This window comes from Geotrypetes seraphini, chromosome 9 (assembly GCF_902459505.1).
Source record: "Geotrypetes seraphini chromosome 9, aGeoSer1.1, whole genome shotgun sequence".
NCBI classification, from domain to species: Eukaryota; Metazoa; Chordata; class Amphibia; order Gymnophiona; family Dermophiidae; genus Geotrypetes; species Geotrypetes seraphini.
The window spans coordinates 133,833,363-133,858,496 of record NC_047092.1 but is presented as its reverse complement, the minus strand read 5'-3'; the positions used below and the strand labels follow the sequence as shown (position 1 = coordinate 133,858,496).

The following is a 25,134-nucleotide window of genomic DNA, read 5'->3' as shown; positions in this document are numbered from 1 at the left end:
AGCCGCAAGCTCGAAATACCTGGTAATAAACGGCAGCACAGGCTGCATCGCGGCCTTCTCATGCCTGGGCGTTGCTCTGCCACATCACTGATGATGTCATCAGCAATGCGGCATGGAATGCAGCCATTTTTTATCGGGTATTTTGGGCTTGCGGTCAGGGTTCAGATGGGAGGGAGAGCCAGTGCTGGGCATGGGTGTGTGTGTGTGTGTGTGCAGCAACAATGGCGGCGGTGGAGGGGGGAGGGAGGGTGGAATTGGGTCTTGTGCCTTCTTGGTAGAATGATAGGCAGTCTAGCCCAACAGAAGAAGCCCGAAAGAGGAGCATGTAGGCATACATAGTTGTTTCCTGAGAAAGATCAGGTGAAGAGTAGGAGATCCGATGAAGGGTACTAGAAAGATGCTACAGGGGGAATGGAAGGAAGGGAGGGAAAGAAGCTTCAAGGGTTCTGCTGCACAGGGGGATGGGAGGGAGGGATAGAAAGATACTGCATAAGGGGATGGGTAAGAGGGGAGGAAAGATGCTGCACATGTGGTGGAGAGAAAGGAAATAGGAAGAATTGGGGTGGAGGAGTGGAAGGGAGAGATGATCATTGTACATGAAAACAAAATAAGACCTACCCTGAAAATAAGACCTTGTGCCTTTTTTGGGCCCAAAATTAATATAAGACAGTGTCTTATTGTCTGGGAAATACGGTAATAGCCATACTGAGTCAAACCAGTGGTCCATCTAGCTCAGAATCTTATTTCCACAGTGGTAAACAAAGTACAAGTACCTGGCAAAAATTCAAATAGTTCCAACATTCCATGCTACCAATCCCAGGGCAAGCAGTGGCTTCCTTCATCTTTGACTCAATAGCAGACTATGGACTTTTCCTCCAGGAACTTGTCTAAACTACTGCACATGGGACAAAATCAACCCATGATTGCCTTTTCTATGGCTCTTGGAAATCCATGTGGCAACCAGTGCTGGCAGTTTTGGGTGCTCTGTGTGTCCTCCCACCCTACACTGCTTCTTTGTTCCTTCTTGTCTTGAGATCAGCAGTTATGCTTTTGAACTGCTGTTTCTTAGACTCCGGAGAAAGAATATTCAGTGCCTGCCTTGGATCACTTCCTTTTTTTAAATCTGAAAATAGGATACCTCCATAAAAAAGAAAATACAACTGAATATCAGAGCTATTTGACTTCCAAAACCTGAGGGCTTTTATTATCTTTATTTTTTTTGTCTCTATCCAAGCAGATATAGTGATGGACCCCACCATCCCCAGATCCACCATCTCTCCTTTTCTCAACTACCCTTTCATCCATCATCTCTCCCTCCTTCCCTACCACCCCAGGGTCCACCATCTCTCCCTTTCTCTTCCCAACTACCCTCCTATCCAGTATCTCTATCCCCCCTTCACACCATCCCTTGTGTCCAACTTCTCTCCCTTTCTGTTCTTTTTCTCCTTCCATCCCATTGTCCACTATCTCTCTCCCTGTCCTCTGTTTTTAGACCCATTATTTCTTCCCCCTTCCTCCTCAGTCTGGCATATGCACGTCTCTGTACCCCTTTTTCCTTCTCTCCGTGTACTTCGACACCAGGACCCACCTCTAACCCCTCCCCCCCGAATGCCTGAATGTTTTTCCCCTTCTTTACACCAGGGCCCACCTTCTTTCTAGCGTCCTCAGGCTTCCCAGTCTTACCTTCAAAGCAGCCTGCAGAGGATCACCGGTGCTGTAGCAAACTTAGCAGGCTGCTGTCGGCCTCCACAGCACGTTCCCTCAGCCGCAGTCCCGCCCCCTCCTCCGACTTATGGGACCGTGGCAGAGGGATCATACTGCGGAGGTCGACAGCAGCCTGCTAGGTTTGCTACAGCCGACCGGCGATCCTCTGCAGGCTGCTTTTAAGGTGAAGCTGGGATGGAGGGAGGGAAGGAACACAGGGCCAAATCTAATTACTCTGTGGGCCAAATTTAGCCCGCAGGCCTGAGTTTGACACCCCTGCTCTAGGCAATTAAGTGCTGAATTTAGCTGGCCACATAAACCTGGATATTCAATGCTGGTGCCTGCAGCAGCCAAAAGAACATTGACCATCACTGATTGAATATTTACTCCACTGAATTGTATTGTTTTTATTATATTTGATATACCGCTTGTACATGAGTATTAAGCAGTTTACAAAACTAAATATATTAGTTGGACTTCACTCTCTGTTCTGAACGGGCTCACAATCTAAACTAAAGCGCCTAAGAGAAAAAGAACATCATTATATTAAAGATAAAAATAGAAAGAAAGTGAGAAGGAAGAAGGAGCCCCAGAGAGATGTAGAAAATCGGGGAAAGTGAAGCAGAGTTGTAGAGAAAAAGATAGAATAGTAAATGTAACAAGATAAATATAAATTACTATATCAGGCAGGATAAAAGAAATAGAAAAAATAAAATAAGACAAACCCAGCAAAATAAAAACAAAATAAAGTATGAATAGTTGGAGGGAGAAATTTCAGCTAGTGGGAGATGCTCGTTTGTGGATTATGGAGAATATCACATAGATTTTCCATAGTGTTGATGAAATAGAATTGTTTTCAATAGTTTTCAAAAGAAGTAGGATGTTTCCTCGAGGAAGCCATGAAGCATGGAGTTCCAAAGGTTAGGACCTGAAAATGAGAAAGCTTTCCTTCTAGTTGTTTGTAGTTTTATTAATTTTGTTCCAGGGACTTCAAATCGATCATGATGTGATGATCTCAGAGTTCTATTAGGTTAATATATGGCCAGGGACTTATACATATAATTAGGAAGCTGAAGATGCCAGTCTTTGAAGACTAGACAAAGTAGCTTGAATTCGATCCATTTAGTTGGCAGCCAGTACAGATCAAATAGAATCAGTGTAATGTGATCATTAATGGGCATACGTGTTAAGAATATAGCTGCAGTGTTTTGGATTAACTGCAGGTGTGACGGGTTGTCTAAGCTTGACTCTAGGAGTAATGTGTTACAGTAGTCTAGGCGACTAGTAAATGCATGAATTAGTTTAGTTAGATTATTTGTGGTCAGGACAGGTTTTAGTTGGCGCAGTAGTCTTAGGTGGTAGAAACACATTTTTATAGCATGGCTTATATGCGGTTTGTAGCTCAGATTGGAGTTGCAGCACATTTCTAGAGTCATTATTTCGGGCCTGATTTGGATGGTTTTACCAGCGAGTTCAGGAAGTTTGCATAGGCCAGATTGGCTGCGTGATAACCACATGATGTATGATTTGTATGCATTAACAATTAGACTATTGTCAGCTAGCCAGATGTTAAGGTCTGTCAGTTTGCTATTAAGGTCAGTTGCAAAGATGTGAAATTTGATGTTCCAAGACTAATAATTTCACTAAAGGGACTGGATACAAGTTGAAAAGTGTTGGTGATATAACAGGTCTGTTTTTAGTCCTTTCATTGTTCCAATAAACTGGACAGGAACAATTAGAGAAGAAGAAAACCACTGTAGGACAGTGGAATTCAAACCAGTCTCCCTAAGTCTATGCAGAAATTTCAGGTGAGAGATTGTATCAAAAGCTGCAGTCAAGTCAAGTTGGATCCATAAGGCATTAAAGCCCAATTCAGCCTTGCATAGGATTTCGTCAGTAAGGGCTGACAATAGAGATTCTGTATTATGATGACTTCTGAAGTCTGATTTCTGAGGGTATCAACTATTCCACATCTTGGAGACAACCCATACGTATAAACAGAGGAGAACAATATATAATAAAAATAAGGAAAACATACTACTGAAAATTACTACCACTACTACTTATCATTTCTATAGCATTACTAGACACACAGCACTGCATATCAAAATTTAGAAGAGACAGTCCCTGCTCAAAAGAGCTTACAATCTAGTCAAGACAGACAAAATATAGGCTAATCAGTTCTAACTAGAGCCTATATTATATCCCTAGTAGCAGATAAATGTCATTTTCCCATTCCATCTTAACAATAGGTTTATTAACCAAAATTATTCCCAGCTAGGTGGGCTCCAAGAAAACTTAATGATTCTTCTCATAATCAATTAGACACTTACAATGAAACACTAGGAAAAAGGAAGCTCCCACAGCTCAAACCTTTGACTTTAGCTGCAGAAAAGCCTTCCTATGAAGTTTTATTGGTCTAGCAACATCTGGAAATATTGTTACTACTTGCCCACAAAATGGTAAGTTCTTAGGAAAATTCATTTTGATTGCCAATTTCAATTTTTCTGATTGCAAACTAACCAACAAAAAAGTTCTAAGCCCAACCAGCACCTTCCCAGTACATCCCAGAATGCACTGGGAAGAAGAAGGCCCACCAATTTGAAGAGGTGGGCTTGCCAGCGGAAGGGAGTGGGCATTCCTCTTGCCAGTATGCCTGAAAAGTATGAGGGGTGACAGAGGGTGGGGGTGTCATGAGGGGGTTGTTCAGGCAGGAGAGAGAGAGCATCCCTCCTGCTAATTTCGGGTGTTGGGGGTTTGTTCAGGCAGGAGGGAGTAGGCATCCTTTCTGTCAATTGGGGAAGGGGTATTCTGCCCACCACAACTGGCTGAGCTGATCATGGCAGGGGAATTTCCCCCAATCAGCTGAGCCGGCAGAACTCCCCAAAGCTGTGGTTTTAGGGAGTTCTTTTGGGTCAGCTGATTGGGGGAAATTCCCTGCCATGATCAGCTGATGGCAAGCTGCGGTCTAGTTTCAAGATCTCCCAGCCAAGATAGACAACTGAAATGTAGGCCAGGGTTTTCTAGCCTACATTTCAGCCTCCTACCTTTGCATTAATCAGGCATGATTTTCTAACCGGCACTGTTACGTGACTAACAAGCGATCGGTGGATGCCTTTAAGGCGGCTGCTGACATGGGTGCCGGTTAGAGAGATTTTTGACTGACCTATTCCTATAGTTCCACTGAAAAACAATGGAGAAGGGACTTATACATTTAACTGAGGTATTTTTTGTACCTATGTGTGCACATATCCATGTAAATGCTAGCAGAGGGCTTAAGCATTATTTTGCAAATACCCGAGTAATGTACATAGCACATATTTGCAGGAGGGTGTACACAAGGGCAGGTCATGGATAGATCATAGGCAGAGCTCCTACTTACACATGTAACTTATAAAATATTTTAAGATTTGCATATCCTTATGTGCTCTATGGCTGATGTAAGTGTGGACATTTAAATGTTAGATGTGCTGAAGCCAGGTTACACTTGCATTGTACACTGTGAACTGAAAAAAACCCCACACCAAAATGTTTTTTTGTAATATCTTCCACAGAACTCGTTTGATTCATATGAAATTTAGTGTGTCATGTCCTCAATGAAGTTGATGTAAAATGTAAATATTTCCTACCGCACCACAACACTACCTTGTGAAAATGAATTGTGAACTGTAGAAAGATTTATGGTCCACTAATCAGTTACATAAACAAATATGTGCCTGTTAGTTTTCTAGGGAAGACCATAATACCTCCTCCAGGTTCAGCTTTTTTTGCCTACTTACATGACACCAGACCCAGGCTAATGAGAAATACTTTTATTATGTAAATAGAAAAATATAATTCAAAAGCCAGCAGCAATAACTAAATATTGTTCACAAAATATCCAAATACATATATGAAACTCAGTACAAAATTATTACAACACACTTGCTAGATCACTGTTCTTCAACTGCCGGTCCGCGGACTGGTGCCGGTCCGCAGGAAATTTTTGCCGGTTCGTGCAGGGCCGGCAAGATTGACTAAATTCAATTTCCTGCCGGTCCGTGCAGGGCCGGCAAGATCAACAGCTGAAGACCGCGCTGGGCCAGAGAGATCTTGGGGAGCCTCCGACAGTGGCTTTCTCCCCTCTCTGCAGCTCTACTTTACTTCCCAGCGCAGCGATTCACGAAGGCAGCCTCGGGGCTTTTGCTGAGTCGCGGCTGCCTCTGATGATGCAACTTCCTCTTTCCTCAGAGGCGGCGCGACTCAACAAAGGACCCAAGGCTGCCTTCATGAATCGCTGCGCTGGGAAGTAAGGAGAGCTGCTGGGAGGGGAGAAAGCCACTATTGAAGTCTGGGAAGCTGCTGGGCAAGGGAAAAAAAGGGACAGCTGCTACTGGAAAGGGAGAAGGAGAGATACTGCTGGGAGGAGAGGAGGGAAAGGAGTCTGAGAAGCTGCTGGGCAAGGGAAAAAAAGGGACAGCTGCTACTGGAGGAGAGATGCTGCTGGGAGGGGTGGAGGGAAAGGAGTCTGGTAAGCTGTTGGGCAAGGGAAAAAAGGGACAGCTGCTACTGGACCTGGAGGGAAGCTGCTGGACATTGAGCTGGCATTAGTTTTTTCCGCTTAGCATAGGGGTTTAGCGTGTGCTAATCTGCAGCGCGCACTAAAAACACAACCGCAGCTTAGTAAAAGTAGCCCTAAGTATTTTCCCTATCTGTCTTGGTGGATTCACAATCTAACTATGGTACCTGGAGCATTCTGAAGTAAGCACTTCATAACAAAGATGTGTGACTGCTTCCAGTTCAGTCCTGGAAAATCTGCTGTTCATTTTCTGTGCTGGCCATGAAACATCCTGTCTTTTGGGTATAAGATTTCTGTAAATGTTTTTTATATATTGTAGTAGAAATTTTTATTCAAGAAAGTTCAATTTATTTTTTAAGTTTACTTATATTATAGTAAAGTCTATTAAATGTTAAAAATAATGTACTTCCTCTTTCCACTTAGTAAATTTTAGAACCAAAACCATTATCAGTGTTAGATGCTGAGCAAACATATGGTTTAAACTGCAGAGAAAACTTCTTACCACATATACCAAACCGAAATACGTCTTTGCTAACAGCAGCTACAATTCAGAGATAAAGTAATGCATTACATATTGATGTCACAATCTGCAACAGGAAAAAATTCAACCTTGAACCTAGAATAGAGAAAATCTCTTACCACATATACCAGAAAGAAATGTCTTTGCTGACAACAACTAAAGAAATGTCTTTTTTGACAACAGCTAAAATGCAGATCTAGAGTAATAATTTGCATATTGAACCTGCAATTTGCAACAGAATCAAATAAAGTACACACAATAAAAATGATGGATGAAGAAACTGTAAACACCAGCTCTCAGTAGAGATGTCAAAGGTTTTTTTTCTGTCAGGTATAACAGGTACTTAGCTCTAAGAAATGAACCCTGTATATGGTTTAAGTCTTTTTTTTTTTCCATGTGTGAATCTCCATTTTAGATAGGATGTTTAGGTAGAAATGCAGTATCTTTTATGAAATATGTATGAGGACACTGGTAAACATATGAGTGTATTTGCCGGCATGTACTGTGAGATCTGGCAATGAAACAAGTTGGAGCGCGCTATGAGCACTTGATAATTTATACGTTGGGAGCTTCGACCCTGATAAAATAATAATGAAACATGGTCATGTCGGTGGAGGTGCTCCCTGATTAGAAAAAAAAGAAGACCCCCCCCCCCCACATACAAGATAAGTTTATAACTTTTAAAGTTCACTGCACTTGTTATAAAATTAAATTAAAAAATTATAAATAAGGATCCAGTGAAGACAACGGTTCGTGCTAAGTTAGCATGAAAACCATACACATGGAATTAGAGCCCACTGAGGATCTATAATTGGGAGTATACAGTTGTAATTGATAACTCTCCTTACACCTAGCATCCCAGATATTTCTCCCTATATACTCAGCACCCTTCAATGTTTCTCTCCTCACACCTAGCACCCCTGATGTTTCTTTCTACATTATAGAATTAACTAGATTTATTGTATGTGATATCCTCTTTTTCTACAGCAAAATTGCATGTGATATTATTTTGTAAATTCAGAAATATAAATAAACATTAAAATAGTTATTCCTTGATATCATAAAGTTCTATATTCACAAGCGCATTTTTGTTTGTGATACCACTTTATTTTTTTAGGTATAAATGATACTTGTTTGTTATTATTATGCCAACCATAATACCGTATTATATTATGGTTTAATATTTAGAAATTCAGAGATAACACTAATGCTCAGTAAGGGTATGTGGGCAACATATTCATTTTGTTTAGTTGGTACTCATTTTTATTTTGCTCTGCTTTTATTCCCCCCATCTCAGATGTAATGTTGTAAACAGTGTCAACTGTTCATGAATGCATGCACACTCGTATGTATTATTTGTGAATAAAGCCAAAAAAATGAGGAATGGAGGAAACAATAACACTATACAAAAATATAACTTTCCACTGGGTTTCTGAGCTCACACTCTTGACGAAAGAAAAAGCCTGAGTTACTGGGGAGCACACACTGGCACAGCCACCACTATCCACATCATCGACATACGTATAAAGCTTTCGTCAGAGTGATGAACGCCATACAAAATACCATGAAAATGCTCAGATTTGGTTTAAAAAAGTTTAGAAAAACCAATCCTGAAAAAACACTTCTTATTGCTAATCAATTCATAGTCCATATATTCCAAACCAACTTTTCATGGTACACAGACTGCATCCTCAGGGCAAAATGGACTTTCCATTAACACCAATGCAGAATGTGGTGTGGTTTCCCACAGAATATGGAAGGAATAGAAAACCACACCATACTCTACATTTGTGTTAATGGAAAGTCCAATTTGCCCTGAGGAAGCGGTCCATGTACCATGAAACGATAAGGGGTGTGCCTAGCACTTATACACGTGATATCTTTTAGAATATTAGCATTTATGTGCCTAATTGCCTACTGTTAGGCACTTAACTGTGAACTTACACTAGTTACCAGAGATTGTGGTGAAATCAGTTTGCTTAGCAGGGTTTAAAAAAGGTTTGGATAAATTCCTAAAAAGGAAGTTCATGGACCATTATTGAGATAGTTTGGGAGAAATCCACTGCTTATACCTAGGATAAGCAACATAAAATCTGTTTTACTACTTGGGATCTAGCTAGGTACTTGGGGACCTGAGTTGGCCACTGTTGGAAACAGAATACTGGGCTTGATGGACCTTTGGTCTGTCCCAGTATGGCAATTATTATGTTCTTATGTAAGCCAAGTATAGGACAATCAAGCTGTTGTGGCATCACTGATGAGTTTGGCTCTTAGGCATTGGTGGAATGAGGCATTATGACATCACAATCCCAGCTTTGGAATGTTGATACTTTTTGGGTTTCTGCTTGATTCTTGGGACCTGGGTTGGCCACTGTTGGAAAAAGGATACTGGGCTTGATGGACCTTCAGTCTGTCCTAATATGGCAATTCTTAAGTTCTTATGATATAGAATTTATGATTAGTGCACATCATCTTGGTACCAAACCTTAGGTAATCTAAAGAGAATTACCCCCTATGGCAGGGGTGTCAAAGTCCCTCCTTGAGGGCCGCAAGCCAATCGGGTTTTCAGAATTTCCCCAATGAATATGCATGAGATCTATTAGCATACAATGAAAGCAGTCCATGCAAATAGGTCTCATGCATATTCATTGGGGAAATCCTGAAAACCCGACTGGATTGCGGCCCTCGAGGAGGGACTTTGACACCCTTGCCCTATGGTGTCTAAATATTAAGACATACCTTACACACAGCTCAGTTACCCATGATTACATGATTAATTTATTTGTCCAATCCTGTTGTGTCAGGGTGCATGATATATGGAGTACTCATCCAGTACTAGAATTAACAACAGAGGTTGTCTTCTTTAAGATCAAGCCTCTATCAGTTCCTACCCGAAATTCTTTTGCAGCAAAATAATAGCAGATGGCATCAAGACAGCAATTGATGTTGGCCAAACACATTGTCATCTGAATGAATAAACTAATGTTTTGCATCATGGAACAGTCTGAGATAGCATGTTGTCGCACCAGGAACTGAAGAAAAATACCCAAATGACTTGGAGTGAAACAAATCACAAAGCTAACGAAATTTGCAGTAATGATGAATATGCATTCTGTATAGTCTGTAGTTTCTTGTTCCACTTTTCTGTGATGCACAAGAGTTTTGATGATCTGGATAGAGCAATAGGCTACTATAGCTAGAGGGATAAGAAAGCCAAAGATTTCCAAAGAAAAAATGATGGGTGCATTCCATGACTTATCTGAAATATTGTGAAAGCATCTAATTGTTTGGTCATTAGTCCCATGAAAATCATAGATAGGAATACTTCCAAGCCAAACTACCATCCAAATACAGCAGCAAGTTAGCAGTGCTTTTTTAGGTGATCTCAAAAGTCTTGCTTTGAAGGGGTGCTTTATGACAACATATCGGTCTAAACTGATGCAAGTGATGATAAAAATGCTCCCATACATGTTGACAAAATAGATGGACTCCATGAAAGCGCATAACAGCTTCGGCCCCTGATGATCACTAGTGGAAAAGTGAATCTTGAAAGGGAAGGATAGTAGGAGCAGTAAGTCTGCAACTGCAAGGTTCATCATGTAGATAGATGACTCTGTCCATTTCCTTAGAGAGTAGCAAAACACCCATAAGGCCAACACATTGAGAATCAAGCCACAAATGAAGGTAGGAATGTAAATCACAAGATGGAAGTACTTCATCAAATTGTCAACATCACGAAAGGAGCAGCTGTTGCTTGCATTCATATCTTTTCTAAAATGTACAAAGAGAATTTTACCATTATTATTCAGAAAAAAAATTTACACATTGAACACAACCTCAAAGCGTTACAGCACAACAAAGTCCTGCAAATCTGCCATGATTTAGGAGTTAAAACTACACAGGAGGAAAATAACTTAAAAAATCAAAAAGCGTGAAAAAATTCAAGAAAATAAACAAAAAACATGCTAGTGTAATTGCTGTAACTTCTTAAAAGTCCTCTTGGAACTCCATAATCCTTATACTTTAATCATTGGATAGATTGTGCTCAGAGACATGGAGGAAAAAGGGGACAGAAAGTCCCCAAAAAACCTCACCACCCAATCATAGCATAACTTCCACCTTAACACACTTTTATATGTGCATGGAAATTCACCGAAAGCTGAATTTCAAGCTAGACCAGAGACTGACACCCATTCTGGAAGACTTAAGAGTCTTTCGCTGTTACCATTTGGCTTCCTGAAGAAATTTTGAAACGTGGCACATTGAGGCCAAAGAACTATATACAAAAGATAAGTGCTTTTTCAATAATACAATCTTTCAAGTCATGCACATGTAAAAGTGTGTTAAGGTGGAAGTTATGCTATGATTGGGTGGTGAGGTTTTTTGGGGACTTTCTGTCCCCTTTTTCCTCCACGTCTCTGAGCACAATCTATCCACTGATTAAAGTATAAGAATTATGGGCCTACTGCAAGAAGCAGGAGCAAGGGGGCTTCATTTCTGCCTTCAAAGACTCACCAACTACCAAGGACATCAAGTGGAACCTGGTGGGGGGGGGGGGGGAAGTCTTGTTCTGGGGAGAGGGGAGTAACTTTAAATATTGACGAATAGAGGTAGGAGGGAGGGGCTATTTGGAAAATGGGAAGAGGATGGGGGCTTTCAGATATAAAATTAGCTTACGTATGTTCTTATATAATTATGTGGGTCTTGGCTGATATTAAGTCAGGGTTATATAACTGTCTTATGAAGGCCCTGGCTGAGTATCAAATGGAACTCACATAGTCTCCATTGACCATCCCCATGACATTTAGCCCCCAATATTCAGTGCCAGAGACTAAATTACCTGAGTTTGTCCATCAAGCCCCTTCCCTTGTTTAAAAGCAGACTGAAAACCACTTTTTTGATATAGCTTTCAATCCTTAACCCTATTCCTCTGCCCTCTAACGTAGCCTGCTGATTAACCGTTCCCCTTAACTGTATCCATGACATCCTGTTTGTTTGTCTTGCCTGTTTAGATTGTAAGCTCTTTCGAGTAGGGACTGTTTTTATTCTTTGTGACTCTGCAGCGCTGCGTGCGTTTGTTAGCGCTATAGAAATATTAGTAGTAATCTAGCTGGCAATGGAAAGTGTTTAAAAATCACTGACCACTGAAAATGAGAGAGCTGGTAAATGTATTTTCTCACTGAAGTAAAAATTACATTAAATGAGTTATTGTTTAATTAGTAAATAGTTTTATCATGAAAAAAAGGTTCTGCTGCCTTTCTAGGGGAAGCTATGGCTGCCCATGACCTAAAAGCACTGTAATTGTATTAGTTTCCCTATAAACATGACACACAAATAGCGGGTAAGTCTCTACAGGTTGCCAAGAGTTAAGTTCCAAGATGGTGCAAATTAAATGTAAATTCTATATTGGAAATTATGCGTATAATTGCCGTTACAGAATATTAGTGTAAGGCTGCGGTTACATGCTTAACTTTAGGCGCAAGCACTAATACTAGCTCAATGGTTGATCTAAATGTTCTTGCCTAACTACTAGGGGTTTAACTGCGAGTAATCTAGAACAATGTTTCTCAACTCAGTCCTGGAGTACCCTCTTGCCAATCAGATTTTCAGGATATCCACAATGAATATGCATAAACTTGATTTGCATACACTACCTCCATTATATGCAAATTTCTTTCATGCATATTCATTGTGGAAATTCTGAAAACTTGACTGGCAAGGGGGTACTCCAGGACCGGGTTGAGAAACATTGTTCTAGAACATATGCATGTACTGTAAGTGCTTTGCATGCCTCTGACCTGGCCATGCCCCTCCTAGATTCACACCCCTTTTAGTTAAATGTTATGGATTTTGCATACTCAAAGGCAGATTCTCAAAACTAAAATCTGCCTTTAACGTGTTTGCTAAACCGGTTCCAACTGTTTTAGCATGCATGTATTTTAGCAACAGATTATCAAAATGGCTTACTGAGGTCTTTTCCAAATTTTATAGCAGTCTCCGATACTGCCATGCAAATGTAGTACAACAAGGTCATTAATATTAAAATCACTCTGAGCGATTCTCTAATTGCAGAGTGATTCTCTAACCTCGTTGTGCCACATCAGTGGCCAAAATTTGCAGATAAGTCTGAGCTGTTATTGCCTTATTTTCTGATCAGTCCCTGAGCACTAATTGGCTCAGACAGGAAAGTAAGGTCTGACAGCGCAGAGCCCCTTCCCACCCCTCACAAATTAAAATAAAAAAGAAACCCCAAACTGAAGATCGACAAGAGATTCCCACTCTCTCCCGCCATGTCACAGAATCATCCGACACTGCTAACCCCTCCCGCCTTGCAGTGGGAGAGATGACCACTCTTTCCTGCCACCAAGCAAAGCCCCCCCACAACCTCCCCGGCAGCGGGAGAGATGCCATCTCCCTCCCACAGCCAAGCAACACCCCATGACATCCCCCCAGCAGTGGGAGAAATGCTAACTCACTCCCACCACCACACAACCGCCCAATACCCTCCCCCATGCCTCTGATGACCCCTGCCTCCTCCCCCTTACCTTGTTAACAATGGCTGGCCAGAAGGATGCCTACTCTCTCTGGTCAGCAGGTCTGCCTCTTCAAAATGGCTGGCCTTCCCCTTCCTGGTGTATCCTGGGATGTACCGGAGAGGGGCCCAAGGCTCTGATTGGCCCAGATTGTTTAAAACCCAGGATGCACCAGGGAGGGGAAGGACCACCATTTTGAAGAGGCGGGTCTGCTGGCCAGAGGGATTAGGCATCCCTCTGGCCAGCCATTGTACGCAAGGTAAGGGGGAGTGACAGGTGGGTCGTCAGAGACATGGTGAGGTGTCGGGAGAGGATTACATGGCAGCGGGAGGGAGTGGGCATCTCTCCTGCTGTGGGGTAACATGGGCGTTGCTTGGCAGTGGGAGGGAGTGGGCATCTCTCCCATTGTTGGGGTGTGTCGGGGAGTGTTGCATGGTGGCAGGAGGGAGTGGGTATCTCTCCCACTGCTGGGGGAGTTAGCAGTGTTGGGAGATTGTGTGACATGGCAGGAGAGAATGGGCATCTCTCCCACTTCCAGGGGGGTGTCGGGGGGGGGGCATTGCTTGGTGGTGGGAGGGACTGGGCATCTCTCTCATTGTAAGGGGGTGTCGGGGAAGGTGTTGCTTGGTGATGGGAGGGAGTGGGCATCCTGCTGCCAGGGGGGCGTTGTTTGGCGGCGGGATGGAGTGGACATCCTTCCTGCCGATCTTCAATTGTTTTTTTTTTGTGCGTATATTCTGCACATGTGCCGATCGCTATCACCAGCAATAGGCACATTCAAATTTAGCGAACCTTCGCTACTCTCCACCAACCTCATTTACATGGGTGTTTTGGGGAGAATGATTTGCTTTTTTGAAATCACTTCAATAATGGTTGCAACAGCGGCCCATCAGTTTTTAACACGATGTTTTGAGAATCAGAGAGAGAAATAAGCCTGGGGAGGCCTACATGTACCTAGACATTGGGGGGCTGGGAAGGTATGGGCATTTCAGGATGGGGAATGTCTTGTGGTCATAGGCTAGGGAGAAGGAGGGAGAGAGGGGGATACTGTTATACGGATCCTGGCCCAATATTCAACCAAGGCCTGTGTAAGCTAAGTAAGTGAATTTAAGATAACTTTTGTGCTGTCCTAAATTTACCCACTTAGGTTATGCTTTCCTCAGCTGAATATCACTGGCACCCACATAAGCCCCAGCTCTTTCCCTGTACCACCCCCTGGCACACCTGACTGGCCCACTATATTCAGTATAAAGTGGCACTGCCCAGTTAAATGCCACTGAACTTTGGTGGTTGGGCAATGAGAGTCAATTTAAATGGGCCAGAGCCTCTCTAGTCCATTTAAACAGCTCTAAATATTTGCCCTCCTGGATAATATTTATTTTGACACTGATTGCAGTGTTTAAATACTGTACATGTATTCCGTGTTGTTATCCACAGAAATGACACTATTTAATACATACATTATACCAACACCACTCTGCAAATAGTGGCTATATTCAACCACTAACTATGGTAACCATATAGCTGAGCAGATTTTTTTTTTCTGTCCTAAACTTAAATTGCATAGTTATATGGATAGCAGCAGAATATCACTATCTATACAGTTAGGCAAAACTCCAATTGAATAGACTCTCATCACATGGCACTGGGATGCCTAAATGGATGCACCCAATTATACAAGTGCTCCCTGGTTTTACATGCGAAGGATGATGGAATTCCTAAAAACATGGGAAAGAGAGCTTGTTGGATAAAGGAGCACACTAATAATTATGAATTTCTAAAAGTATGTGAGCAAGTCTACATGGAAAACTGCCTGCAAAAATTATAGGGGCAGATCTATGTATGAACTTTTTCCTCACCTTGAGTAAGTCACTTCACCATCCATTGCCTCAGATGCAATTTAGATTTTAAGCCAACTTGGGCAGGAAAATAACCTGAGCTCAGGTTTGGAAAAGGCAAGTAATTAAATGTAAAATATAAACCAAAAACTGCTTCCTGTTATTTGTTTACAAATATGCAGGACAGACTCAACCTGTGGACTAGGTAAGGCACTGGCTCAGGGTACCAGTGGTGAAGGGTGCCAAAATCCCAGTCTAGTATCTCTCTCTCTCTCTCTCTCTTTTCCTTTCCTCTCCCTCCGTCTGTCTGCAATTCGGTATCTGCAGGATAGGAGGAAGGGAAGAAAGAAGGAGAGAAGCCAAACTGGAATTTTAGCACCCTTTATCAAGTTGGGTTGGGAGCAACTTGAGAGAGAGGAAGAGATATTGGATCTCAGGTGAGGAGAAGGGGAAAGATATGGGATTTGTGAGTGGGGGAGGGAGTGCTGATGCAAAAATTGGCTCAGGGCACCACAGTCCCTTCAGCTGGTCCTGCCAATATGGGCATCCCTTTAAAAAAAGTTTTGTCCATAAGTGGCCTCCAAGTGAAAATAGGTAAGTAGAATCTCTGATTAGCATTTTGGTTACAGTGAAATTTGATTACAGTGGTACCTCGGAATCCAAACACACCAGAACTCGAACAACTTGGAATCAGAACTTTTTTTTTTATTATTAAATTTTGCCCCAGAATCCGAACTCTGCTTTGGAATCCGAACGTATGGGAACTGCAAGCATTGCTCAGCTTAGAGCTTCCCCTCTGACGCAGCTTCCTGTTTCTGCCTGGGAGGGAAGTTTTGTGCTGAGCAATGCTTGTAGTTCGGATCTTGCTGTTTCTGCCAGGGGGACCCGATCTTGCTATTTCTGCCACGTGGACCCGATCTTGCTGCTTCTGCCAGGGGACCCGATCTTGCTGTTTCTGCCAGGGGGACCTGATCTTGTACCTGCACAGCCCTCAGGCCATCTATATTAGCCATGTGTCCAGCGGAAAATAAGAGCAAGAGGAAAGCTGTTAGAGCTACAATTGAAGTTAAGAAAGAGCTTATTGCTAAGCATGAAAGCAGTACATGTGTGGTTGATCTTGCTACTATGTTTGGGATGCCTAAATTGACCGTGTGTACAATTTTGAAAAATAAAGAAGCTATCAAAGCAGCTGATGTGGCCAAAGAAGTTACTACACTGACTTCTAGGAGATCAAAAAGTATGGAAGAGATGGAAAAACTGCTGTCTATTTGGATTAATGAAAGACAGCTTGCTGGTGATATGATTTCTGATACAAACATTTGTGAGAAAGCCAAGGTTCTTCACGATGATCTAGTGAAAGGCCTGCCTGATACTACTGATGAAAAGAAGGAGTTTAAAGCTAGTAGAGGGTGGTTCGAGAACTTTAAGAAAAGGACTGGGATCCATAGCGTTGTTATACATGTGGAGGCAGCCAGTTCTAATTTGGAAGCAGCTGAAAAGTTTGTAAAGGAGTTTAAGGAGTTTGTGATCAGTGAGGGCTATGTTTCGAACCAAGTGTTCAATTGTGATAAAACTGGCCTCTTTTGGAAAAAGATGCCCAGGCAAACATACATCTCAAAGGAAGAAAAGTCTGTACCAGGCCATAAGCCAATGAAAGACCGCCTTACTCTGTTGGTGTGTTGTAATGCTAGTGGGGACTGCAAGATCAAACCTCTCCTCGTAAACCATTCAGAAAACCCATGGGTCTTTAAGAAGAATAACATCATTAACAGCAAACTTAATGTTATGTGGTGATCGAATGTGAAAGCATGGGTTACCAGGCAGTTCTTCACTGAGTGGATACACGAGGAGTTTGCTCCTCATGTAAAGGCTTGCCTGCAGGAGAAAAACCTCCCGATAAAGGCTCTCCTTGTCCTCGACAATGCTCCTGCACATCCACCAGGGCTAGTGGATAACTTGGTGGGTGAATATAGCTTTATCAAGATAAAATTTTTGTCCCCCAAAACCTCTCCTCTTATACAGCCCATGGACCAGCAAGTGATCTCAAACTTCAAAAACTAGTACACCAAGGCTATGTTCCAGAGATGTTTTAAAGTTACAAATGAAACGGAACTGACACTCCGAGAGTTCTGGAAGGATCACTACAATATCCTCCATTGCCTAAGAATCATTGAGAAAGCATGAAGGGAAGTGTCTTTGAGGACATTGATCTCTGCCTGGAAAAATCTCTGGCCAGAATGTGTTGCTGAAAGGAACATTGAAGGCTGAACCACCTGTTGTTCCTGACATCATATCTCTGGGCAAGTCCTTGGGTTTGGAAGTCAGCGAAGAGGATGTCAACGAGTTAGTGGATGATCACAAGACAAAGCTGACAACGGAAGAGCTTCAGCATCTCAACCAGCAGCAGTAGAAAGAAGTAGCAGAATAAATTTCTTCAGGGGAGGAAAAGGGAGACACAGGTACCATACCCACTGCTGAAATCAAGGATCTGCTCAGCATGTGGTCAAAAACAGGCTGTCGTAGAGAAGTGGCACCCTGATAAAGTCCTTGTTAACAGGTTTGTTAATTTATTAAATGATAACATCATTGAAAATTTTAGAAAAGTTCAAATAGGTCGCCATCATCAGACCACTTTGGAACGTTGGTTTGCAACCACCAGAACCATCTGATGCCAACATGGAAGGTGACCCCAAGCCCTCTACAAGTGGTACCTTGACAAAGAGCCTAAGAAGGAGCAGAATGAAGACACCTGAACCACCTGATGCCAACACGGAAGGTTACCCCAATCCTTCTACAAGTGGTAACATGGCAAAGAGCCTAAAATGAGCCGAATGCAGACATCAGAACCATCTGAACTACCTGATGCCAACACGGAAGGTGGCCCCAAGCCCTCTAAAAGTGGTACCTTGTCAAAGAGCCTAAAAATGAGCAGAATGCAGACCCTAGAACCCTCTGAACCACCTGATGCCAACACGGAAGGTGACCCCAAGCCCTTTACAAGTAGTACCTTTTCAAATAGCCTAAAAAGGAGCAGAATGCAGACACCAGAACCCTCTGAACCACATGATGCCAACACGGAAGGTAACCCCCAAGCCCTCTACAAGTAGTACCTTGGCAAAGAGCCTAAAAAGGAACAGAATGCAGACACCAGAACCATCTGAACCACTTGATGCCAACATGGAAGGTGACCCCAAGCCCTCTACAAGTGGTACCTTGACAAAGAGCCTAAAAAGGAGCAGAATGAAGACACCTGCCTGGTAAAACATGCTTTCGATCTCCACCTGAACCACCTGATGCTAATCTGGAAAGTGACTTGTCTTCCAAACAATAATCTTCCTCTTGTTTCAGGTTCCACATCATGATTCGTTGTCATTGGTTACTTTACATTACTATACTGAACATTACTTTACTGTACTGCATTATCATTGGTTAATATCTGAGAGTGTTATGAATAAAGAATTACAAAACAAATCCAGTGTGTTTACTGTTAAATTTATTTGAAAATCTGAGTTTGTGGGACCAAGGAACGGATTAATCCAGTTTCTATTATTTTCAATGGGAAAAATTGACTTGGAACTTGAACATTTTGGAACTCAAACGGTGTTCGGGAATGGATTAAGTTTGGATTCCAAGGTACCAATGTTTTTTGTTTGCCTGTTGATACATAAACATTTGAAAACATTTTCTAAATGTGACCATGGATTACAAAATAAATTTGAAATATGTTATAGTTTACCCAGGGCAGAAGACCTGACAGAAGTTGTTTTTTTTCTCAAATATTTTAAAGTGAAAAGTTTTTTTGTTGTTAGCCAGCAAAATTAATGCTGTATTTGCCTGACTGACAGTAAGAATTCTAGAATGCTGATGTCTGCATTATGTCTGATGATCTCATGTAGAAGTGAGCAGTGCTGGTCAGGATTCTAAAACTGCCAGAGAGAGCAGTTGGGTAATGATCAGTCTGGAAGACAGGTTGGTTTGGGGTTGCTTGAGAATAGTTTAAGATACATCGTGGGTGGAAAAAGTTTAGGGAATTTCAATTATCCATTCAAGTTTCAAGTTTTATTAGTGCTTGATAAATCGTTAATTGAATATCTAAGCGATGTACAATTCAAGTAAAATAGAATTACATATACACTGACTTTAAATAAAACATACTGGGTGAACAATCATGAACCGTGAGGATTAAGGGGGGAAGTTACAATATGTTTGTAGAGGAAGAAATACATGAAAGGGAAAATAACTCAAGGAAGGGAGGGAAAAAAAGAAAAAAAAGGAGAAAAAAAAAAGTTGTAGGATGTCAAGCCCATGGACAAAGGAAAAAAAAATATCTAAGTCTGGGGGTCATATATTAAAAGCATCCTTGAAAAGATACGTTTTTAAAGCTTTTTTAAAAGAAAAGAGGTCCTTTATGTCTCTAATGTACTGGGGCATAGAGTTCCACAACATAGGGGCGATAATTGAGAACATGTCTTGTCTTCTAGTTCCGATTATTTTCAAAAATGGAACTGTTAATAGATTGCTTGAGGCTGAACGGAAGGTTCGTGAAACATTGTATGGGATGAGCATTCTAGTAATGAACTGGGGTTCATTATAGGTCATAGATTTAAAAACTAGTAGTAATATTTTGAACGAAATTCGATGTGCAATTCTTTTCTATGGTTAGTTAGTCAAAAAGTAAAGAAACAAATATAATTTTCAGGGTGATAGGGTTTTGCTTCTTTTGATTTTTTTAGTTAGGAAGTAGGTACGCTATTGATTAGAGCTGAATCTCCATAGAGGAAAGAAGAAGCGCTGGTACCCAACGGCTGTGTAAATAAAACAACGGAACCCTGTGAGAAATATTTACATCTGAACTCTGTGAGGATAAAATTATTTGAAAGGACTAAATTCTTTGAGGAAAACTTTATTTGGAATCTTATTCTAAAGTTATTTAGATATATACCTTTTGTTAGAGTTGTAACAATAAATCAACAAAAACTCTTATTCCTTGTATTTTTTTATTTAGAGTAATTTTATATTTTATGTTAACTTTTTCCTCTTTTTGTTATAATTCTTACTTTATTTTGTTAGGTAACCTAAGACTAAAGGTTAAGAGAGTGGGAATTTGAAGTCAAAGAGGGAGGGGTTACATAAAACTCAGTTTAATTTTAAGTGATGGCTTGAACTTACTATTTCTGTTATAAATCAAGTTACCAATGTAAACTAGACTCAAGAAGAGAGATGATTAATCATGCAGGAATAAGAAAGACATATTTGTCATAGAATTACTCACTGCACGGCTGTGGTATAAATTCAAAGCAATCACCTGCACTGAATGCAAACAACTGAATAGATCATCATTGCTATTATATAACACACTGATAAGAAACAGGGATGTTGGGAGAAGAGATAATGATATTGTTGTCTCTTTTTCTTTTTTTTTTTTTAAAGAAAATGTTTGTTTTTCCTTTATTAATTTAGAGTATTATACATTAGAAATAAAACTACAAATATAATGCACATATATTACTAATGCAGTTTATTCAGTCACACAAGAAAAATGATTCTTCTGAAGAGGTTTAGTTGTAATGTTGATTTAACAACACCATGAAGTATCTTGAGTATCCACATTACATATTTGATATATATCATAAAGTTAATATAAAGGATTTTTATCATGGTACATTTGATATAGACTTCAACAATTTATTACCTCACTGTTTTAAAAATAACTATTTGATTATCTACATATCCAATTTATAGAAACATAGAAACATGACGGCAGACAAAGGCCAAATGGCCCATCTAGTCTGCTCATCTACAGTAACCATTATGTCTTTCTCTCTCCTAGAGATCCCATGTGCCTATCCCAGGCCCTTTTGAATTCAGACACAGTCTCTGTCTCTACCACCTTTTCTGGGAGACTGTTCCATGCATCTACCACCCTTTCTGTAAAAAAGTATTTCCTTAGATTACTCCAGAGCCTATCACCTCTTAACTTCATCCTATGCCCTCTCAATGTAGAAATGAAATTTCAAATGAAAGAGACTCGACTCATGCACATTTATATTATGTAGGTATTTAAATGTCTCTATCATATCTCCCTTCTCCTGCCTTTCCTCCAAAGTATACAGACTGAGATCTTTAAGTCTGTCCCCATATGCCTTATGATGAAGACCACACACCATTTTAGTAGCCTTCCTTTGGACCGACTCCATCCTTTTTATCCTTTTTACATCTTTTTGAAGGTGCAGCCTCCAGAATTGTACCTCCAGAATATGCACAAATCTGAAAATCTCTCAGTTATATTTCACATTTTCTGATATTGAAATGCAGAACATTACAATGAATCTTGTATTATTTATTTTTAAAATTTCTATACCGTTTTTTTCCAAAACGGTTTACAGGGAGTTACATACATAAAATATTAAAAGTCAATACAAATAAGAACAAAAGTAGGCAGATTCAATCTTGCATAAAATCAATTGTTCTAAGAAATGCATTTACAAATAGTTGAGTCTATAACATTTTCCTAAATAAGGTCCTCTCTCCACATTTTCAAATCTGGCCAACAAGGCCATTCCATAGCTTGACTCCTGCACATGTAAAAGTCATGGCATTCATTTCCACATATTTAGGGTTAGCCTTTGTTTTCAACAATGCAGCACTTTTGGAATGCAGTGATCTTAGTGGTTGATAACTGGACATCATACTCTTAAAAATTTCAGGCATTGTACCATATAGAAATTGATGACATAACATAATTGCTTTGTACTGAATTCTATACACAACTGGCAGCCAATGCAATTGTCGAAGATATGGAGTAATATGCTCAATGCTCATATCTTGATGTTCCAGTTATGTTTAACTGTTAAGCTACATTGAATTGTTTTATAGTCAAGGCTCAGAAATTATTCATGCAGCAGCAAAAATGAAAAATCTATTCACCTCACTTACCAACGAGCCAGTTTCAAGACAGATTTTTTCAGGATCCTCAAGCAACCAGAGTGCACACTGAACTTAGCTGGGGTTGTTCTTACAGCCTAGGATGAAAAGCCAGAATTATTAGCTACATGAAACCTAATGACCACATCCTTTTCAAATGAAACTGAGGGTTGTTGCTGAACTATGCCAGCCTTAAATTTCTTTGATGTTTGCACTAATTGGTTTATACTTTTTCATCTTTCAAGTTTTAGCATGTTATAGTACGAGGGGCTGCTGAAAAGTTCTCAGCTCAACCAACAAATCTGGGACTGTCTCCATCGAAGGCTTTACACTTAGTCCAGCAATTTTCCATTTTTTTGTTGTCCTCCAATAATGACTGAGGGCTATAGACCACATCAAAGGGTTGGGGGGGGGGGGGGATTGAAGGCAAATGAGTACCGTATTTTTCGCTTCATAAGATATACCTGACCATAAGACACACCCTAAATTTAGAGGAAGAAAACAAGAAAAAAAACCCCATTCTGAACCAAATTTTCCCTGCCAGGCTCTGTACCCAACCCCACACTCCTTGACAAGCTCTGAACCCTGTCCCCCCTCCCTGCCAGGCTCTGTACCCTGTCCCCCCTCTGGTGGTCTAGTGATAGGCCGGGACAGGGCATAGGGCAGGCAGGGACAGGGCAAAGGGCAGGCAGGCCTAGTGGTTGGCAGGCAGGGACAGGGCAAAGGACAGATAGGGCTAGTGGCTAGCAGGCAGGTAGGGACAGGGCAGGTTGGTAGGGACATGGGCCGGTTGGGTCCATGTGCCTAAAGCCCCACCCACAGGAGGGGCCTAAGACAACTGGGTCGATTCCAGTTGTCCCAAGCGCCTCAAACCCTACCTGTGGGTAGAGTTTGAGCTGCCTGGGCCAATCAGGCCCTAAGGCTAGCCATTCCCGAGATGGCAGGCCTGTCGGATGGACGGGCTTGGCACCCGTCCGTCCGACCAACAAGTTTTAAGGTACAGGGAAGGGGGTTGGGGGGTCATGGGGTCGGCGGGGGTCATGGGTTGGCGGGGGGGCCAATCAGGGTTCGAGGGGCGGTGGGCCTGGGATCCCTCCTGCCCGTATTTTAGTGGAGGGTGGGGGTTAGAGGGTGTCGCTGGGCCAGGAGGTCTTGGGCTCAATGCTCACACATTTCTTTGACTTTCAACAATAAAGACTTTTCATTTACAGTCATTGTGTCTTCCAAAGTTCTTTGAATCATAATACTCAAATATTTTATTCACTCATCCTTCCAAATGAAAGGGAATGGGTCAAATAAACCTTTGGAAACCAAAAGAGACTCTGTGGAATGACGATGTTCCTAAATGGACTTTATTTGAAAATGTCAAAGTTCCAAAGGTATATCATCCACATAAAATAAAATCTTCCACATAAAAGTAAAGTAATCCACATAAAAACCTTAAAGGACCTAGTTTTCGGGCTCACAGATGAATACTCAGCATAACTCTGAAACACATGGAGAGATTTCAACCAAACTTGGTAAACATATGACTTACTATCTGGTGAAAAATATTGTGCAGGTGGGACGGGGTAAAATACTGTGGGGGTTGGAAGGGGGTGATATGTTAAAATTATCAAAAGCGACTGATATTAATGTCCAACCCATAGTTTTCGGGCTCGCAGAGATGAATACCCACACTCCCGATGCCGTTTAAGTCTAAGTTCAGCCTCATAGAGAGGGACATTCCTTTGGGACATGTGGAGGGTAGGGGGTTGGGACATGGGGGTGAGGCATATGGGACATGTGTGTGTGTGGGGGGGGGGTAACGTGGGTGGTGGGACATGTGGGACATAGGGGGGTGGGACATGTAGGGGGTTGGACATTTTGGGATAAATAAATATCCGGGCAACGCCGGGTAATCAGCTAGTTTCCTTATAAAACAGACAGATATAATAAAGGAAAATGAATTCCTGATAAAGCACTTTAGCAGTTTAATACATCAGTCAATCCACCAGATGGCACTGAAATTTCACATGAAAATCACTCCCACAGTACCGTATTTTCACGCAAATAACACGCACCCGTATAAAACGCGCACACGTATATAGCGCGCAGAAATCACGATGATAAGCACAAAAACTTTGGTATAACGCGCTCACGATTATACCGCGCATGCTGCCCGACTCTCCGTTCACCCCCCTGACTTCCGTGCACTGCCCCGCCTCTCCGTGCGCTGTCCCGCCTCTCCGTTCACCCCCCCTGACTTCCGTGCACTGCCCCGCCTCTCCGTGCGCTGTCCCGACTCTCCGTTCACCCCCCCCTGACTTCCATGCACTGCCCTGACTTTCCGTGCGCTGTCCCGACTCTCCGTTCACCCCCCCTGACTTCCGTGCACTGCCCTGACTTTCCGTGCGCTGTCCCGACTCTCCGTTCACCCCCCTGACTTCCGTGCACTGCCCCGCCTCTCCGTGCGCTGTCCCGACTCTCCGTTCACCCCCCCTGACTTCCGTGCACTGCCCCGCCTCTCCGTGCGCTGTCCCGACTCTCCGTTCACCCCCCCTGACTTCCGTGCACTGCCCTGACTTTCCGTGCGCTGTCCCGACTCTCCGTTCACCCCCCTGACTTCCGTGCACTGCCCCGCCTCTCCGTGCGCTGTCACGACTCTCCGTTCACCCCCCCCCCCCCCCGACGTCCGATTCATCCCCCCCCCCCGGCAGGACCATTCGCACCCCCACCCCGAAGGACCGCCGACTCCCCGACAATATCGGGCCAGGAGGGAGCCCAAACCCTCCTGGCCACGGCGACCCCCTACCCCCACCCCGCACTACATTACGGGCAGGAGGGATCCCAGGCCCTCCTGCCCTCGACGCAAACCCCCCTCCCCCCCCAACGACCGCCCCCCCCAAGAACCTCCGACCGCTCCCCCAGCCGACCCGCGACCCCCCCTGGCGACCCCCACGACCCCCCCACCCCCCTTCCCCGTACCTTTGGTAGTTGGGCCAGAAGGGAGCCCAAACCCTCCTGGCCACGGCGACCCCCTAACCCCACCCCGCACTACATTACGGGCAGGAGGGA

General features: G+C 42.4%; 1 protein-coding gene across 1 annotated transcript; it reads right to left on the bottom strand.

Annotated features, from left to right (window-relative positions):
- Window positions 1–9,596: 9,596 nt before the first annotated feature.
- On the bottom strand, window positions 9,597–22,126 carry LOC117366577 (G-protein coupled receptor 55-like). Its single transcript, XM_033958077.1, has 2 exons — window positions 22,081–22,126; window positions 9,597–10,553 (listed from the first exon to the last, which is right to left on the bottom strand). Exon 2 carries the CDS (start codon window positions 10,544–10,546, stop codon window positions 9,608–9,610), a length of 939 nt encoding a protein of 312 aa, XP_033813968.1. The 5' UTR covers window positions 10,547–10,553; window positions 22,081–22,126; the 3' UTR covers window positions 9,597–9,607.
- Between the last annotated feature and the right edge of the window lie 3,008 nt (window positions 22,127–25,134).